Genomic DNA, 18,635 nt, shown 5'->3' on the forward strand with positions numbered 1-18,635 from the left:
TTGAATTGTATCATATTCAAGCAAAATTGTAATATCTATGTCAAAAATATAATTCACTTGTCGCATTTTGACAACATTTATAAAATTTGGTATTTCACTCAATTCGCATTCTTGTAATCAAATATTTTTACCTCTAACTATGCTTTTTCTTAAAATTTAAATAAAACATTCTCTGTCAATTTTGATACTATGAGTACTAATACTCCCTTCAAAGATTTTTCGCGGGTTCTAATACCCGTCACACCAAACATGCTCGCCCTTTCAGCCGTGGGGACTTTATAAAGTGGTGGTCTATCCCACTATTCGTTGGTAAAAGAGTAGCCCAAGAGTTGGCTGTGGGTGATAATGACTATCTGCCATCCCTCTAGTCTTACACTGCTAAATTAGAGACGGCTAGCGCAGATAGTCCTCGAGTAGCTTTGCACTAAATTCAAAAAGAAAAAAAACACAAAGATTTTGATATTTCTCACTGTTTATACACTTGCTAAAAGTATAAAAATTTAGAATACCTCTTTTTAAGAAGTTTGAATAAATTATCCCTCTTTACAAATGTTCCCCTCTAAGTCTACGGATTTACAACGCTAAAATCAGGGGTTTGATTTCCGTCAATGGACACAACAGATAGCCAGATGTGACTTTGCTATATGAAAACAGGATCCAAGACAATGTTTCACCTCCATGGTTACTGACTCTCGCTTTTAAACTAACTAACTTTTGATGACACATTCCTATTCATAAATACAGTTTTGCAAAAACTTGGTATCTCAAATATTTTACGTTACATTGATAAACCACAAGATACATGCTTTGTGAAAAATTATAATTTTAAGACTTGAATGTGGTAATGAAATGAAATCGACCACCAAAACTTCCCTAATTTTTATAAATATTCAAGAAGTTTTTCAACTATGTTTTAATTGTGGATAATTGTTCTAAGTTTCTTCTTTACTTGAATTGAATCGTCTTATTTTTTGTTTTGTATGGCTTTTGTATCTTCCAATAATATTTTGAAATTTTTAAGTTTCTTGTATTTGACTGGTAAATGTGTTTGACAACTGTTTTGTTGAAGTATAACCATTTCTTTCTAATGAAACGCCAATTTTACGCAACAAAATGCCGAATTTTTGGCAACAATGTTCAATACCTCATCTTGAAAAATACAAGCTATAATTACCAAATTATTTACCTAATTAGATTCTCACTTGGAAACCAACAAACCTAAAACTGCAAACAATCCAAACTTTCAAGATGTCTCAAAAAGTAATAAAAATAAATAAAAATGTAAAATATATAAAAAAATGTTTGGGTGAGACATTGTCCGTATCCAAAGAAAACACACACACATATATACACCCTCTTTAGGAACTTATTGAAAGTAAAACGATTTTATAGCACCCCTCTTTCATAAGCTTGAATTAATTATCCCTCTTTACACATTTGTTAAAAGTAGAACGATTTTATTGCACCCATCTTTTATTAGCTTAAATTAATTATCCCTCTTTACACATTTGTTAAAAATAGAACGATTTTATGGCACCCCTCTTTCATACGTTTGAATTAATTATCTACGTTTTTGCACTTGTTCACAGAGTTTTCAGAACTCAACAAAACACTGAATTGTGAACAAAATTTTAAAGCATTGTACAGCAAACTTTTCAAAACTCAAATAAAAACAAATAATATTCAAACATTCTTATTACTTGTGCATTTTCTTTAAAATACAAAATATAACATTTTTATCAGCATAAAAGGACATAAACAGCACACTGAAGACTGGATTTTAAAAATCGTTTTCACACTACAGCATCACATGAAAATAATAATTTAAACATTTTGCAATAGAAAATTTTTTGTTTGTTAAATTTAAAACATGTCAAGAAATATTTGTCCATAAGAGTCGATATTAGTAGGCCTTACACCTACTATATAGGTGTATATTACACCTATATATATTACACCTAATATATAGAGTTGTGATATTTAAAGTCACGGTCTGAAAGCAAGAATTATCGAATTAATATAGGAAAACTTTCTTTAAAACATTCTTATAAACACCATTTTAAATAATAGCGCCTTTAGGGACGTTAATTTTTAACTGACCCAATGACTTTATCCCCTGGATAGAACTATGTAGAGCTGACTGCGAGTAAAAATTGGCTTAGTTAAGAGCAACTCCAACGAACTAACACCCATTTCCCAAATTATGTTATTGTAAGGTAAAATTTTGCCCTTCGGTTAATAAGACTATGCGTGCATAATCACAGAAATATAAGGCAATACGTGGTCTTAATGTGTACTAGTCAGCTAGGCTGTCACCTAATAAAAATACTTTTATGGACTTGGCTGGTATATTTTACTGCCACTTTCTAATGTCTCCTTGGTTACAGAGATCTAGGCAATCTTTTTGTATAGCAAAGTTTTGACTGACAGGCTCTCTAGATCTAATAATTGTGAAATGTTACCAAACAATATAGACTGAAGGTTGTTTGGTATGCATATCCTTGGTTTTTTGAATAGGTAAGTTCTCATTTTATCTCTGTAAATGAGTAGTTATGTAGCCTGAAACCATGTTAAAATTTTTCATGGCCTGTCTTCCGAGACTAAAGCTCTCCACGCATGGCTGAAATGGTCTTTCACTGTCTGATGGCATATTGGAAACCTTTAATTTCCATAAAACTGGCTAGATGCCAGTTGTTCTCAAAGAAACTAGAAGACAACTAGGGTAACGCGTGTCAACACTAGCTTTCTTGGAAATATTTTTTTTTTATTCTTTGATTAGTTTCCTCAACTGAACTTCATACTTGAACTATACTTCGTGTCTGTTTGTCTACAGATGCAGATGTCATGTTGATAGTTGTTCCAAGAACTGAAGGTTTATGATCCTAAGATGAGGTGCTGGTAGACAAACGACTACATGGAAAGAATTGTTGGGACAAATAATATCGAGTTATTTCATGCAATTTAAATTTGATGGGCATATTAAGAACTAATTACAACTTTTTTATTTAATACACCATATACATATGTAAAAAAAAACCTTGATATTACTTGCTTCAAGTTTCTTACGAATTGGTGTAGATGAATCGTTCAAAGCTAATAATGTCTGTTTAGAGCCGGTGTATTGAATGAGTATAACTTAAACTTATATTTCCAAACGGATACGTATTTACCATAGCAAAATTATGTGGTAATATTTCTGACTGCTTCAGGTACAGGGACAAAATGATTTGAACAGACCCATGAGCTTCATGTAATTCTAAATGGATATTTGGTTGACAAACATGTGTCAAGAGAGATTTAACTATAACTTCAAATCCAAAGGGATTCTGTCAATGAAAAAACAATAAAGTTTTTTATTTATAGTTAAGCATAAAGCTACGCAATAGGCAATTTATGCCGTGCCTATCACAGGTATCAAAACCCGGTTTTAGCACTATAAGGCCGTTAAATTACTTGAGAAACAAATAAAATGATTACATAGTCACCTGTAAAGTGAAGTCCATGTAAAAACACCTAGTTGTTTTCTTCTCAACATCACATTTTCAAATATTAAAGCTCTAATAAATGTTAACATTCCGTTGTGATTAATGGGTTTATTTGTTTGCTTTACAGCTTTTGCGCAAAGGGAATCCGCGCATAGTCTTCCATAATACCTGGTCCTTATCTGACCTCTAATAGCGCAATTATGGCTCGAAATGGTGGAGCCCATTTTTGCGGAAACAGGACAAAAAACATAAACTCTTAGCTTCACACTTCGGGCAGGCTAACGCTGCACTACACCAGACCTCGATTATTAAGATAAAAATAATTGAAACATAAGTCCAAGCACTAAATAAAAAGAATATTTTAGAAGCAATTTTATGTTCTAAACATTATAAGCTTCTACTTAACCACGACCGGGTGGTTGGGGATGCTCGGCTCGTAAGTTGAGAGTCGCGGGCTCCAATCCCCGTCACACTAAGCAAGCTCGCTCTATCGGCCGTGGGGGTGTTATAATGTGACAGTGATTCCCACTGTTCGTTGGTAAAAGAGTAGCCCAAGAGTTGGCGGTGGGTAGTGATGACTAGCTGCTTTCTCTCTAGTATTACACTGCTAAATTAAGGAGAGCTAGCGCAGATAGCCCTCGTGTAGCTCTGAGGGAATTCAAAAAGAAACATACAAACTCAACACTACTAAAATCAAATTAAACAATTTTATTAATGTATCTTCCACATAAAACAATCAATTATCTGTACGTGAAATATATATAAGAAATTCTTGAGCACTTGCATCTCGATGCACAGTTCTTCCCACAATGACAAACAAGCGCAAGTAAAACTTACTCATTTTAGCAATCTCAACGATAACTGGAATGAATTATATCTTCTTGAAAATATAGAACACACTGGTATACTATTGGTGTAAAGGAAAAGATATATCAATAAATTTTGGTAAAGGTAAATTTGCTCGTTAAATACTGTTCTACTTCGGTATTATTATCTGTGTGAACTACATTATGTTTATTTGAGGCTTTCTAATAATAATTTTGGGCGAGTTCTCACGTACATTGATTTATCCTATTTTACAATACATATTTCGTTTAATTTACACTAATGTGACTTTAAATATCTATCTGATTCTATTTTATTTCATGTTCATTATCGCATTCTCACTTCATACAATATTAACTTGTTATATAGGTGAAGAATTTAACAATGGATTGAGCCCGAAAACCTTACTCTAGTAAGGTATTGTATAGTAGTGACTACAGCGGATGTAGTTCACCGTATTCACATTGAATGAGGGGTAACACACTAAAGTTAGGCCTTTGTTCATCCATTTAATGTCTGTACAAGTTTTAACTCTATTTTTGAGTACTTTAAACCCAATCAAACGCTAAAATACAAACTATATATGTCGCGCTTTACGAAAAAGGCGCCAAACAAAAACACCAGTCTTGCTTTTCTCGTAACAGTACACGGTCCATTTTGTGACTATTGATAAGACATCTGACACATCACGATGTATGGGACATATGAAGTGCCACTCTACAGGTTGTCGGGATGCATGTCGCTTGCATAAAGCTACCAAAATGTGACACAAGTAAAGGTGACAATAGAACAATGAAACAACGAGCCTTCAATGCATTTGCCCTAGTTTCCTAAATGGAAAGGGGCTGCCAGTTCCTTGTCCAATCTTGGAAAGGGCAACCCCAGTCACAAGCAGGCAGTTATATTTGATTTATAACCACTTATTCAGTTGTTTAGACTTCTAACCTTCTCTGTTTTGTACAGTGAGTAAAATGAAACTGAGCATAAGACTTCAAGGGACAAGTACGAAAGTTTAAGGAAGACAAAAGTGACGTTTACTAGCCCTACTATAAAATATGTTTTAACATTCTAAGATATTTCACTTTAATGAAGCACAAAATATCCTGATAACAGTTTAAAATCCCCCCAAAGGATTTGTTGGTTGTAGATAAAACAGTAAATTTATTAAATAATGTAATATCTTATAAATTACTCGACCGTCCCTTTAGTTGTTTTCACATCTCTTTAAAAGGCTTCAACTGAGCCATTCATTCTCATTCTTTCACTCTTTACAATGTTAGAATCCTGCGGCCACCAAAGCCTTTTGAATCTTTTGTTACAGAGCCCTTGAAGACATGAGAAACTTATGATAGCCACTTGAACGAAACTTCATGATATCTGGCCCTGTAAACGGGTCCTGCGCAGGACCAAACAAAGGGGATGGGGTGGAATGTGATATGTGTTCAGACTACCTAGGATTCCCTCCTTTATATTTTAATGAGAAACACATTTAACTCTTACGAGAATATTTTACTTTTTACACTTTAAGTGTTATCAAAATATATAACTTAAAAGTGCATTCATAAATGTTTAACATCAATCCCGAAACTTATTTTGAACAATATATTTAAACTACGCGTAATTGCAGCATAACGCATAACAGTAGCCATTGGAATTTGTCTCTTCCCATGGAGTTATTAGGAACTTTGCAGTAAATCTTCTGCATGTTTATTTTGTTTCGTTCTGCCCATTTACCTGCACATTCACGTATAAGAATGTTTAGAAACATTACACATAATAATTCAGTCATGTCACGTGTATTCAATAAAACGCAATAGGTCCATATTAACTTTTTTGTGTCAAACTTATAGATCTTCTATACGCTATACGTACTTTAGAAGTAAGATTATTTCCTCGAAAGGAGGCCGAAGTCCGCGTGGAGGGTCACCTGTTTTAACCAGTTGCACCATTATGCAGTAGCACGTCAATCAGTGGGCACTTAAATGGTATCACATAAAGGACACTTAACGCTGCGACATGTATTGTTGTGACATCAGTGAAACGAGCGCATGTATCACGAGAAGGATTATGCACTCTGTAGAGTACAACACACCATGGCATATGAACTTCAAAAGCAATAAATGAAACTGCTTGTTACTCTTAATTTTAGTTTTATTTATTCTTGAAACAAAACACTTTCAGTAATCCTGAGGAAGTACATCTAGTATTCTAGTGATACACCGTATTTATCAGTTCATTTAAAATTAATCAGTGTACGCTTGAGTATTCTTAATTTCTTCAATAATATTCGGGCCTTCATAACGAATGGCTAAAGATTAATAACCATAAGAATATACAAACAAGAGGTAAGTTTCATTTTACTTACCCCCAAATTGTAGTACCTTATTTCTTTTTTTTAATTTGAATTAATTATTTACTTGTGGAAGCAGTCAACTTTCAACAAAAGGGTGATATAGATATGGGACGTTGTGGGCTTGAGCACTCACATCTTGCTTTCCTAATTTCTATTTCTAATTATATGTCTATTGCTATTCTTTATTTCTGATGTGAGACTTGCGAATGGAGGTTAAGACTGATAGACGGTGTATCCCTACCACTATGTGGGTTTGTTTGTTTGTTTTTGAATTAAGCACAAAGCTACACAATGGGCTATCTGTGCTCTACCCACCACGGGTATCGAAACCCGATTTTTAGCGTTGTATGTCCGCTGTGTGGGTCCTACTTTCGCAGTCACCTCCAAAACCTAGGGTACGTTTTATAATTTCACATAGTAACATGTACCCTGAGATTTTTTCAGTTGATGCAGCGTTTTCTGTTTAATTTGTTTTTGTTTCGGCTTGTTTTCTGAGTTAAAACAACAAATTATAAACGTATGTATTGGTATATTTAGTTACAAACTACTATTCTGTGAAACAACTAATCTTCAGACAAATATGATTAACAGTTAGGACGTATTTTCTGGGTGACAATTAGCCACGAACTGCTTCTGTCGGACAAAAACAAATTGTGTCAACTTTTGAAGGTCCTTCCTTGAACTTTGGTTCTTTAAAAGAAAGATAATAGAAAACCTGTGTTTGAGGTATTTTATCTAAATGGCGCAGCGAGACATTTGTTGACTTCCTTATAAAAAACAAAAAAAAAAAAAAGTCATAATTATTATACACGAGCAAATATAGACGAGTACATTATCATGGCAATTTGGGTTCTCTGTTAGAAGCTTCGGTGTTGTATTTAACTTTCTATAATTAGGCTTACTGTACGCAGGATAGGTTTGTCGAAATATATCCAACTTCTCAACTCATTAATGATGTGTATGATGCATGGAAACAAGAGTACATTCAATTGTTGAGTTAAAATATGTGTATGAAAGAATGGGATATTCGACGAATTTAAGGAGGTAACAAAAACACAAACTTGAAATATATAAGTACATTTAGCACACTACGTTGCACACATACCTTTTCCATCACTCCTAGGTTTACTCCATAATTCTATGTCATCTTGCAATTTGACTTTTTACCCAATGACAAAAAAAAATCACGAACAAGTAGTACATGGGACTGATTTAAAGGCAAGAGTTTTCGAAATATTATTCTTTTTATGTGAAATGTACTGTAATAGGAAGTTTCTATATTATGCAAATCAAGACTATAAAATCTAGAATAAAAATTTATTAATACTCAACGTTTCGGCTTCTGCCTATATTAAGGACCAAACATTTAATTTTTTTTCGTATCTATGATTCAAATGATACGTTACAGAAAAACACAAAGTAAAAACAAAATATGTTATGAAACGCAACACCATAATGTATTAAGGGAAAGAGACGTTACAGGGGAAGAAATAAATGAGATGCATATTTGAATTTCGCGCAAAGCTACACAAGGGCTATTCGTCCCTAATTTAGCAGTGTAACACTAGTGTGAAGGCTGCTAGTCATCACCGCCAACTCTTGGGCTACACTCTTACCAACGATTAGTGGGATTGACCATATCATTTAACGCCCTCACGGCTGAAAGAGCGAGCTTATTATGTGTTACGGGGATCCGAACCCGCGACCCTCAGATTACGAGTCGAACGCCTTGACCAACCTGGCCAAGCCATTAAATTAGAGACTACACGAATAAAATATACTGAAAAACCGATTAAACATGAAGTTTAATTGAAAATGTTTATACCTCAAAACTATATAAAAGTTACATAAAATGTATTTTAATATATTCATCATAGTATTAGCACATTTAGTCAAAACTTTTTGTTTATTGTTTTAAAAAGACAAGAACAAATTAATTGTAAAATATACACGTACCAGAACCAGTGAGATGAATGAAAACCAAACAGGTACAAGTGTATAAATGTAGAACTCTTAAAAGTATTAAATATTTAAATCAAAAATAAAAGCAAATAAAGGAGTTACGGCTTTAATGTAATTGTTTAACGTGTTAACTGTAATAACTTAAGTACATCTGTATCTACAAACAGGCATTATACAAACCAACCTCTATGTAGAAAGTTCCCACATTTCATGAACAATTTCAGTTTACGTGGGAGCCCGGCATGGCCTGGTGGTTAAGGCAGTTGGCTCGTAATCCGAGGGTCGTGGGTTCGAATCCCCATCGTACCAAACATGCTCGCCCTTTCAGCCGTGGGGGCGTTATAAAGTGGCGGTCTGTTCTACTATTCATTGGTAAAAGAGTAGCCCAAGCGTTGGCAGTGGGTGGTGATGACTAGCTGCCTTCCCTCTAGTCTTACACTGTAAAATTAGGGACGGCTAGCCCAGACAACCCTCGTGTAGCTTTGCACGAAATTCAAACAATCTTCTCTATAAAGTACTATTTGAATTTTAGGCATAGAATTTTAAACAATTAACTTTTGCGAAAGGCGGAAGCTTTTACATTTGTATGATGTTTTGTAACAGTTTTTGATTTTACCAATAGAACATCGTAGTTGCATGGTTCATGCTCGCTAAAATAGCAATTGTAGAAACATCTCCACGAAATCAAGTTCTAAGACTTGTGTTGATAAGTTAGCAGCTGTTACTTAGGTGTTTTTTTTCTCTATAAAGAAGTATAACTTCAAATTTAAGTTTTATTTACATAAAATGTGCCCTTAACGGTTTGAAAGAGATGTAGTGTTAATTGCAGTATACTTACTTGTCTGGTGGACAACTTATATTGTTTAAAACACAAGTTCATTCAAGAAAATTATTACTTTTTTTTAAATAAGAGCAAAAAATATCGTACAAACAAGGATTAGTAGCACGAGAAAAAATTATTTGAAAAGATAAATTAAAAAATGATGTAAAGCAAAAAGGCTAGTATTAATCCTGTTGTGCAGTTCAAGGGTGCTGGCTAGTCACGGGCCGTTGAGCCGTGTAATGCTTCCAGCTGTGAACCGCAAGGCATGCGTGGCCAAGCCCCAAGTGTTGCTTGTTTGCGCGAGCTCCAAACCAACACCTCCGAGTGAAGATGCTGTTACGGAAAAGAAAGTATCAAAATTTCTATGTATAAAAGAAAACATAAAGAATTTAGCTTGCTTCTGTCATTGTTTCTATTAAAATCTGTTTTAGCACCTGTGATTTTTCGAAGGTCGTAAAAAACGTAAGATTTAGTTTTCTGTCATTGAGCGAGCAATTTGGTTCGAATACGGTTATTGTCAGCAGTCGTGAAAATACACGACAAAAGATAGTTAAAAACAATAAACAAAGGCTTCGAAAATATAAGTAAAGACCTGGTTAAGAGAACGTGTCTGTAACTTTTGTACATGAATTTCTCTGAGCCCGTACAGAATATACTGACGATTTTTCGTATGTTTGTGCATCCTAATGCAGATACATTTTGCATTACAATCCAGTGTAATGACATTTAAGTTCTAATATAAAGCTAACGAGTAAACTAAAACCCAAGATCGCTGCCGCTTCGCTTTATCAACTTGATCGCTTTATAGGACCCCGAATGTAATCTAGTTCTAAGGTTGTCACAAAGTACTGCTTTAAAATATGTATAACTAATGTTTCGACTACTTGGTCAAAAACATCTAGACAGTCATGAATAATTAGTATTGAATTATGTAGCTCAATTGTAGACACAAACTCCACTGAACCACAACTTCGTATTTACTTTGTATTGAGTTTCATTTCGACTACCTTCTTATTTCCTTTTCAGTTTCTTCCAATGAAATGTTTAAATAATATTTGATGAGAGGCAAATTTTCCAAACCCAAATTTCCGTCATAATGAGACCTTCATATTGGCCCCTTTAAGAGTCGTTAAGATAATACCACTTATATCCCTCATCTCTTTACCCAAAAGATTCTTAAGACAGTCAGTACTAGTTATTTCTAAAGAGACTGATTTTGACGCAGTACTTTGTGACAACCTTAGAATTAGATTACATTCGGGGTCCTATAAAACAATCAAGTTGATAAAGCGATCTTGGGTTTTAATACTTTTCTTACAATCGAAGTCTTGAGCTGCGATTCAAACCCTTAAGGTAATCCATGTTGCCCGAAAGTTTGAAGCTTTGACCATAAGAAAAGCAAATCACTGTACCAGATCCAGAAGGTCCGCTCTCTTTAGATAGTTCTACTGTATTAACGGGTGCGAGTGTAACTATATTTTATATTTCCAATTATAGAACAACTGGGAGAATATTTCGCACGGCGTGTTCAAGGGTAAACGAAACAGACTGTGCGGAGAGTTATAGTCCAATTATAAAAAGGAATTAGAATAGTAAAACTGCTGACAAGATACTGCTTTAACCGAATCGCGAGAGTTTAATAATTTCTGACATTTTCTGGACTCGTGAGTTACGAATTACTGTCCTTATTGGCACCACCAACTTTATATTGTAACATTGTTTATTCATAAAATGCTGGAAAGGACGATAATTGAAATAAATTTAAAGAAAATAATATAAAATCAACCTAACTTAATGCATTGTTAACATCATTAACGTAGGTTTTATTAACGTATTTCAATAACTGTGTACAAATAATGATAACAATTAATGGAATTTTGTTTTCAAAGGCTGTTAAACGAGATTACCAGTAGTGAGTTCGTAAACAGAAGCGATAGATACAGTTTATATATTTATATTTACTGTAACAATATGGTGGTCTTGTGCGATTAAAAACTATAGTTTCGTTATTTGAACATTTACATTTTAATGGTCACAGAAACGTTAATGTCACAAATTAATGGACTAGATTTACAGATACAGATCAAATAACTGCAATTTTACTTAATTATATTTAAAACTAAGAAAACTATAACTATTTTATCTTATAAAAATAGATCTAAATTACTTATGATCAATGACTTTTTCCTATAAAGTTAACTGTAGTGTAACTGGTCAGTTTTGCCATCTCGTCTCATTCTAATGTAAGATCAATGATGCGTATTAGGAGTCTACTTTCATTCTGAGAAAACTATAACTTCGGGTCTAACCCAAGAAAATGAAGAATTGGCTTTTTGTGTGCTTCAGATAATCATGGAATTTAAGTGACACTCCACTGATCATTTGTGACTAAAACAAGTAAGTAGCACATGATGGAATATTGTTGTTTGTTTGTTGTTGTTGTTGTTGTTGCTTTGCCATTTAGTTATTTTTGTGAAGATAACTTGTTCGGTTACTGAGTTGCAGAAGGCGGGAAGTGTCTTTTTTTTTTTTTTGGTATATATATTGGACCAATGAATCGAGAGACGAATAGTTGTACACGTCCCTTCGGTAAACATAACTTCCATGCTCTCATCACTGGCGTCAAAAGTCACATGATTTCAAGCTTACAATCAGCAGCGAGTAATGCTCCCCTCGCGACCGAATAACTACACGATTGACTTTTTCAAACCCTATGTCTTGGCGCGTGCTCGGATTGGACCAATTCTATTTGTTAAGTTCAATTATGACTGCCGCATGTGTGACAGAAATATCGGCGGGGCTTGTAGCATGGTAGATATCTGAGCGACTCCCGAACCCACCTTACCAACTCAGTACTGATATCAACATGCTTTGACTGTATCTTCTTAAGCAAGTGTTCACTGTCGGCTGTGTTAATAAGAGTGTGACGGTACGGCTCACGCCAGTTATCCGGACGGCCTCATCATCCTTCCCCCGACAGTTTCCGTGCCTGGGGTGGCAAGGCTCAGCCTGCACCGCCACGAACCCCCGGCCATGGACCTCACGACCGCCTACCGCTACAACGCAAGCATGATGGAATATTATTCATGTAAGAGTAAGTACTTGTCTTGTTAGATAGCCCCGTGGGGTACAAAGGCTCACGTGCCAACAAATCCGTTGGGGCTATATGGTATCGTCTAGACCTCGCATCCTGATTCTTTAAGTAGAAAAAAAAAAACCAAGGTTGTTTGGCGACCTCCAATGTATAGGTAGTGAAAATAATGTTTCCTGTGAATCATATGTTATATTTTCTTTTTAGTAGCGGTCTATATGATGTACCGGTGTTAGCGAACGCACAGTTTTTCTTGCGGCCTCGGTCTGTTTGCGCCCGTTCTGGGCTGTTAGGAGAGCACTTTTCAACACCTAACTTGATTATGACGAGCGAGCTTTCATTCGCAAGTAATGGGCGACTCTCAGAGGCTGTACCTACTAGTCTACAGTCACGTATTAAAGCGATAGAGAGGCGCGTTGCGTGAGTAGAAACTTCAACATTTCGTTGACCGGTGACGAATTGCTGCTTGCTAACCTGGTTACAGCTTTCGACCCTTACAGACCTGCGCAACTCGAATAAAGCGTCATATCGTCTTCGTCCATTACGCTTCATTTCGTTTAGCTTATCATCTATATAAATACCGCAAAATATGTCCAGTTTGACCATTTCTTAGCAACCTTTGATACCTATTTTCTTCCTTAAGTTTTTGACCCCAAACGTTCCTCCCTTATTGTAACGTTTTACGGATGGAACTTTTTCCCCTAGCCTGTTATAACTATATTTTGGACATCAAGTATCATTTAGCCAAATTAGGTTTGTATTATCCTTTCTTTTTCCCTTCTAAATTTGATGTTCTTGATAATGTGAAGCATTTCATTGTTAGTCTTACTTAAGTTTATATTTCCAGTTTAATTGTTTTATTTCGGAAAGAAATTCGTTCTTAAGTGCCGGCGTATACTATTTGAGTTAATTCGACTAAGAACAGTTTATTATTTGGAAGTAGAAGTAAATAGGATCCGCTCTCAATGTTAATAATCTATACCAAATTATATAGTTATTCCGACAGTGGATCATGCTGAGTCAGTGTTACCTTGACATGTGCCACAGCTTCATTAGTATATAACAGATTTTTGTAAACATTTGATTTTCCGCTTTCGATAAGTTAACAGCAGGTTAGCACGCACAAAAGCTTTGTGCGTGTTGGTGCGTGTGCCTGAGACCAATAATAGTGCGCTTTGTAGTCGAGAACGATGCTGAGGTAAAGCACATGTTTTCACTCCTGTCTACTCGTTTATCCGAATGTTACTGTAATACTTTAGTTGCATTAAGAAAGCGGTATAAGAATCTAGTAAGGTATGTAACAACAGGTAAACCTATGAATGTAATGATACATATTATGCTGTAAGTAAACAAAAACTTAAATTATGGTCGTTGTTCAAAATTCTGCCAAAATCAGTTTAGTTCTTTTCTAATGTTTATCATTTATTTAAACAGAATTTTCACAAACCTCGGATAATAAGTGAAAATAAGTAATGATACAATTTATATTCAATTTTATTAAATATATATCTAGCTGTAAGCTGCAAAACGTGTGTGTGTGTAAGCTTTATTAAACTATGCTTTACCAAAACTTTAACGTTGAGTTTTATCTTTTACCAATACGTCATTCTTGGATATTTCTGTGTCTTCTGCGTTAAAAACTTTTATTTATCAGGTCAGTTACTTACCAAAAGTGTATACATAGTATATGTATAATGAGTGAAGTGTACCTCGGGAAATTGGTTTTGGAATGAATCAAGCTATTGTATGTGAAGAGATTTTTAAAATCTTTGTTTTATGATCTTTTTACGTCTACATTTTTTAACCTCCATCTTTAGCTTCTAACTAAAACATAATTGATCGGGATAATATCACATTCCGTAATGTCATAGTTCTTAGTGATTTCGACCATTTTTTTTACTTTAAAAAAATCTTATTTCGGGTTATTTTTATCCATTTTCATTATAAATACCCCATTTACCTTGCTTTCATATGTTAATTATTCTATAGTTTCTTATTCATGCCCTAAATTGTAATCTCGGATCTATTTAAAACACTTTTAAATAGCTCTTTTCATTGCATATGCTCACAAATTTATAACATTTCAAATCACTTTCTCACCTTCTTTCTTCTACTTATTTGTCGTGGCATTTTACAACCTATCAAAATTATCTTGTTCATTGAACTCGCTGGCGTTTCTATGACATTCCTAAATAATTTAATCAAACCGATTGTCTGACATTTATTTCTAATCATCTTGTGATTTAACTTTGTAAAATTTTTAGAACATAAATCATCTTCTTAATTATACTTTCTAACTTTTCTGTAATACCAAAAAAATTACCTTAATTGCACCTTTTCATATTTCTATAACACTTCCAAATCATCTTCTGAATTGTATCTTCTGGCAATTAAAAGAACACTTGAAAATTATATTCTTTACTTCCAATTCCTGACATTTTATAATGTTTCCAAGTCATTTTTTTAAATTCGTACTTTGTAGTACCTCCAAGCTATTTTCTGAATGCATTAGAGCCGTGGCATTTCTATAACATTTCCAAATTGGTTTTTCAATAATTTTTGTAACCTTCATAAAAGGTTCATGAATCATTACTTTATTGCATTTTTTTACGTTTCTTTTATCCATAGATTTTGCATTAAAGCACATTTTTTATTAACACAGGCGCGTTTTGCGCCGGCGTGCTATCTAACAATCAAGATAGACATAAATCACATTTTCCAATATGCCTCTGTTTGACAACTTGGTAGTAGGAAGGTTAAATATCTTAGTTCACATTCTTAGAGATATTTTCTTCTATAGTTCTACGCCTGGTTTTACGTATGTTTCGTTATCTCAATTTTTTTTCTATTTATTTCTATTTGTTTCTTAAAATATTTCTGTTTATGTACTTAATTTTCTTTTTCAGGTTTGTGGCAGTTTTTATTATTAGTTTACTTCTATCTTATCTCCAAATAAAGATGAATTAATCATTTTGGTTTTATTTATAATTACCTTGAAAATATGCAGCAAAAATTAAAATGCTGTTATTATCTTTCACTTAAAGATTCCATAATGTAACCAAATCTGTTTTAAAGCTCAAGACGACCTACTGAAGATGAGGTAATAGAATCAAACTATAATCACTTCTGTGAAGTATCACAACATCAAATTGCTCATAAATGATTTACTATTGCTTATCAGGCAAAACCTAAGCAACTCTCTAAACTAAGGGTTAAATTACAAAGTAACCTATACAGCAAACCACTTTAAATGGTTATCCATGAATTAGAAATCAATATAGGGGTTTATTTGTTAGTGAAAAGTCTTGTATATATTAGATTATAGTTACATAATCTTGTAACTCTTCTCTTGTAACGTTTAAAAAACAAGTTCCAGGCACATGCTTCATCCATGTTCTTTCTTCATTTGAATTACGTGGGACTGTTGACTGTTTGGCAAATTAGCCTGAGAGGATTAGAAGACTGAGTTATGTTTTTTATCTTTACCGCCCTGATGAACAGTTTTCATAGACGTCACGTCATTGTTTACCTTAATAAACAGTACGTGCACAGTAAATAAATAAATAAAATTTAACACAGAAAATAGATGTATAAACAGAAACCTCTGAAGGTCCATATTGAGGGAGGAATGACTTATGTTAATACGCTATATATTAGGGAGAAAAAAAACAACATAGTCAAGTGCTGCACATTCGAGTTAATGAGCCGAACTAGTTTCGTCGGAAAAAAAAAGTATTATTATTTTTTAATATGTCCATTATGAATTTTGTGGAAAAAAGATGCAAGTGTCACGTCATCACAACAGTTAATTGCAATGTGCCAGTCAAATCCAGTGACAATCGTTATCGTTTTGTGTTTTACAAGGGAGATAAAAAAAGGTGATTGCAACAAAAACTTCCCATCAGGGTGAGAATCATATAAAAACATTTTATCACTAGATTACTAACACTAGAAAACATTTATTACTGCTTGTACCTTGTTTCAAAATCGCACATCTTCATAAATATTGCTGAACTATATCTGTTCGAACATATCTTAACTGGACTCATTGCTCTTCTCCCAACATTCTATCCAGTTTGATTCATTACGAAGTAATAAAACCAAAGTCATTTTTACCCATCTTTTTTTATAGTTTCGCAGTTCCTACATCAGTGAGTACATGGCACGAGCTATGGCCAGTTAAGATTTGGTAGTCTTGCTGTCGAATACTGGGTGTACGAGTATAAATATTTGGAATGGCCAGCTCCTTAGACAATCGCCTTCAAAATCACTAACGGTTTTTGTAATAGCTTTGGCCACAAATTTCTCATGGCCTAAGCCTTAAATTGTTGGATTGATTTGTGTTTAAAGAAATTAATACCATGAACACTTTGCAATTTCAGTTTATACCTGAAACACTTCATCGGTGTACTACGAAACCTGTTCATCTTAAAAACACTTCTTTTATGAATTACTGGACTTGCTGCTGAAATTTATTTGCAACATAAAAAATGTTAAACATCTTCCAGATTACTAGATTTTCGTATTTAATTTTGAAGCTAAGTCTGTTAAAATGCAAACAGTGTTAATAAGTATGAGTAAATTTAGATTATTACTTAGTAGGCAATGGAGTCGCATGTGAAATTAAATGCACTGGAAAACTGGATGTATGGTGACAATCAGAACTTAATGTTATTATTTTTACTGTGTGAAATTAAAATACCTACGTGGGTATTCAACTATGAGTTAAGGTGTTCAGTAGGTATTGTTGTCTTAAAATGGGCCTTTCATCCAATCACAGCAGAAATCCTCACTTCATTCATGGTTTAAATTATCAAACAATCTAAGTGTTCTAGTTAACTATGTATTTAATTTAACAAGTCGAGTTAATCACAGCTGTGAAAGGTTATCCTACTAACTGATATTGGACCAAGTAGCACAAAGTACATTTAGTTCAAAGCGACATTGTCGACTAAACAAGTTTTCGAACTTAAAGAACATGCATAATTTAATACGTTGTCAGAGCGTTGCGTGTCAAGGTATATATAAATTCATATACGCATAGATATAACCGCAAAGAGCGTTGCGTGTCAGGTGTTGTCATTAGCTAATGAAGGTCTGTTGTATTGGACGTGGCTGTGCGTATGCAATGAATAGCGATTCTGGACCTGATGTGAGGCTTTTCGTAATCAAAATGGGACATGACTTTATAAAAGACTTTGAACAAACTAGGAAGAGCTGTGTAAAGCCGCATAATATATTTTTTTGTTTATCTGTCAATTCCTGTTTACTTACAGTGTGGGGCTATCTGATCTCATGTGTCTTGATTAATTTAATAGCCATCTGATGTATCAATTACACGCTGTTATCGATTTAATTTTGTCTAATGTATTAATATTACACGAGAAACGAAATTATATGTGCATTTGTAAGAACCAGAAAAGTAAATATACGGGTTAGCAGATGTTCTGGAAGTCGCGCTGCGTTTTGTGTAATTAAATGTATATTTCTACAATGTATATACAGTGTCAATAGTATTATTTGAATATGAGTGTATAAATGCACTAAATATAGATTTATAAACCGTCAACGATTGTAACCTACTTTTTTAACAAAGAGCATATAATGAAAAATAAGGCTGTCTTATACGTATATATTATTTATATATGTAATAGATGAAGTTTCGCAGTATTTACGTTTTATCCCATTCACCTGCTGAGACACGTGTGTACAAAATCTTCTATTTCAAGTAGTCTCATACGAAAAATGTTGTAAATACAAATTCGCTGAACTATTACAGCAAAAAGTAAATAAATTACTGACCATTAATATAAAATCTTGTTAACGAATTACTATGTACTCGAGACACATATTGTACCCACGCTTATCTCTATGGAAGTTTTTAAAGAAATTATCAGTCGTTTTAGGTTGAACTTAACTTTGTGGTTTTATTGTTTGTCGGTTTTGAATTTCACGTAAAGCTACACGAGAGCTATTTGCCGTCTCTAATTTGGCAATGTATGACTAGAGGGAAGGTAACTCTTGGGCTACTCTTTACCAACGCTGAAAAGGCGAGCACGTTTGGTGTCACGGAGATTACAAGTTGAGCACTCTAAC

At 34.0% G+C, this 18,635-nt stretch overlaps 1 protein-coding gene across 16 annotated transcripts in view; it reads left to right on the plus strand.

Moving 5' to 3' along the window:
- The window catches only part of LOC143244923 (paired box protein Pax-5-like), a 132,866-nt gene that overhangs the window by 59,188 nt on the left and 55,043 nt on the right, over nt 1-18,635 (plus strand). The window contains exon 1 of one of the 16 annotated variants that reach the window (XM_076490474.1): nt 12,048-12,542. The exons of 12 other annotated variants lie outside the window; for them this stretch is intronic. In XM_076490474.1, the coding sequence (XP_076346589.1) occupies nt 12,482-12,542 (61 nt within the window). In that variant the 5' untranslated portion in view covers nt 12,048-12,481. Of the gene's footprint in view, nt 1-12,047; nt 12,543-12,757; nt 13,293-18,635 lie in introns of those variants that run through there. 3 more of the 16 variants (XM_076490475.1, XM_076490477.1, XM_076490473.1) reach the window with 3 other exon arrangements.

This window comes from Tachypleus tridentatus, chromosome 2 (assembly GCF_004210375.1).
Source record: "Tachypleus tridentatus isolate NWPU-2018 chromosome 2, ASM421037v1, whole genome shotgun sequence".
Lineage (NCBI taxonomy): Eukaryota > Metazoa > Arthropoda > Merostomata > Xiphosura > Limulidae > Tachypleus > Tachypleus tridentatus.